General features: G+C 54.8%; 1 protein-coding gene across 1 annotated transcript; it reads right to left on the bottom strand.

The window, feature by feature from the left end:
* Nucleotides 1-943: 943 nt before the first annotated feature.
* LOC104469656 (olfactory receptor 52K2-like) lies at nt 944-1,972 on the bottom strand. Its single transcript, XM_010084243.1, has one exon. It carries the CDS (start codon nt 1,970-1,972, stop codon nt 944-946), a length of 1,029 nt encoding a protein of 342 aa, XP_010082545.1.
* Between the last annotated feature and the right edge of the window lie 354 nt (nt 1,973-2,326).

Raw genomic sequence — 2,326 nt, forward strand, 5'->3', positions numbered from 1 at the left:
CTCCGGTGTCACAGGCAGAGCTCTGGTGACAGGGACACCCCGAGCCCCCCGCTGTCACAGCCCCACTGCTTGGGGGCTGTTTGGAGAGGGGACCCTGCAGAGCTCAGCTGGGACAGGGGTGGCCTTTGCCTGTCCCTTGGGTGTCCCCTTGGGCTACCCAGGGAGGTGGTTGAGTCACCGTCCCTGGAGGTGTTCAAGAAACGTGTAGATGTGGTGCTTAGGGACATGGTTTAGTGAGTTAGGTGGTGTTGGGTTGGACTTGATGATCCTTGAGGTCTTTTCCAACCTTAATGATTCTATTCTATTCTATTCTATTCCCTTGCACTGAGCCACCCACGTGATGGCAGACCATGTGCTTCGTTAGCAAAGGGGGCTCCTGCCCACCTTCACATGGTGATGGGGTGGATGCTGCCCCCCACCAACAGTCAGGACCCCCCAACTAGCCGGGACGTGGACCACCAGCCATGTTTTATCGCTGGGTTTACATTTGTGGGGCACAGAGAGCAGATCCCTTGCTTCACAACGCCCCGTCCTGCCCACAGCTGGGTCACTGGGAGTTTTCTCCATGAAATCACAGGTACTGGGGGGCACATCCTGACCGGTGCTGGTGGGATGGCTGCTCAGCCAGGACCAACCTTGCCATGGTTGGGTGGTCCACATGTACATGGAGGAGCGGCTGGTTCACCCGATGGGTGTGTTGGTGACTGGGGATGTGGGTGGGCTGGAGAAATGGGCCAGCAGGAACCTCCTGAAGTTCATCGAGGGGAGATTGAGATGAGATATTAGGGAGAAATGTTTTCCTGTGCGGGGGGCGAGGCAGCGGCCCAGGGTGCCCAGAGAAGCTGTGGATGCCCCATCCCTGGGGGGCTTCGAGGCCAGGTTCCCCTTCCAGTCACTGCAGAGAGGTGGACATTTCTGGGGGACAACTCATTGCACTTCACACCTATTCTAGGGTGGGCTCAATGATTTTCTGGCGCTGCCTCCCTCTCTCAGCATCTGACCTGTCTTTATCAGCTTGGGAGGTGCGGAGGCCTGCCAACTGCCCCAGCACTTTGAAGATCCCTTCCTGGATCTGCTTCATCTTTATGCCATAAATGAGGGGGTTGAGCATGGGAGGCACCGTCAAATAGAAATCAGACACCAGGACTTGGACGTGGGGTGCCAAGCTGAACGAGAACATCTGCAGGTACATGGAGAGCAGGCCACTGACGTAAAACAGCAGTATGATGGCAACGTGGGACCCGCAGGTCCTGAGGGCCTTGAGACGAGCCTCTTGGGATGGCAGCCTCGCCACAGACCTGAGGATCATCCCATAGGAGAAGGTGATGAAGACAGAGTCTGCCCCCACCAGCAGCGTTGCCATGATGAGGCTGTAGAGATCACTGACGGATGGGTTGGCGCAGGCCAGCTCCACCACGGCCATGTGTTCGCAGTAGGAATGGGGGATGACCCTGGTTTTGCAGTAGGGTAGGCTGGTGAGGAGACACATCAACGGTGTCATGACACCGGCTCCCCTGGCCAGGGACAGCAGTCCTATCTGGATGGTCCTTGAGCTTGTCAGGATGGTGCTGTATCTCAGGGGGTTGCAGATGGCTATGTACCGGTCAAAGGACATTGCCAGGAGCACCCCGGACTCCACTGCCGTGAACGTGTGGATGAAGAACATCTGGATGAAACAAGCCTCAAAACCAATCTCTCTTGAGTCCCACCAGAATACACCCAGCATTTTGGGAACCACAGCAGTTGAGAAGATGAGGTCAATGACAGCCAACATGGAAATGAAATAGTACATAGGCTCGTGGAGGCTTTTGTCCAGCCTCACAGCGAGAAGGACCATGCTATTGCCCAGCAAGGTCATGATGTATGTAAAGCAGAAGGGGATGGAGATCCACACATGGAGAGCTTCCAGGCCAGGGATGCCCGTCAGGAGAAAAGGCAAAGCGTTGGTGTTGGAATCGTTGGCGGTTGACATGGCACAGGAGGGCCAAGCCGCATCTTTGTTCCCGACTTTAGTTTCCTGTAACAGTGACAGAAAAGTTCGGATTTTGCTGCCGTCAGTTTGATCATAAAACTGTCCACACTGTGGTTCTCAACATCATAGAATTTTGTTGTATTTATTTGGGGAAAAACTTTCAAAACCCAGTCAGGCATTTAACCGGATGCTGTGGCCAGTGCTTTCCATAGGACACACCACTGGAGACTCCTAGTTGTTCTTTTGCTTGCATGGGGCCACCTTCCCTTTTGCTTCTCCTTCCAGCCCCTCGGATTTACCTCTAGCTTTTGCCGTATGTGTGTCTGTCTGAAGGCTGGCACTGTGGTGTCCCTG

This window comes from Pterocles gutturalis, unplaced genomic scaffold (genome assembly GCF_000699245.1).
Source record: "Pterocles gutturalis isolate BGI_N339 unplaced genomic scaffold, ASM69924v1 scaffold35025, whole genome shotgun sequence".
Classification (NCBI taxonomy): Eukaryota; Metazoa; Chordata; class Aves; order Pterocliformes; family Pteroclidae; genus Pterocles; species Pterocles gutturalis.

What these genes read in the sequence shown, in the direction of transcription:
- LOC104469656 (XM_010084243.1), bottom strand. Translation starts at nt 1,972, where the DNA reads ATGTCAACCGCCAACGATTCCAACACCAACGCTTTGCCTTTTCTCCTG.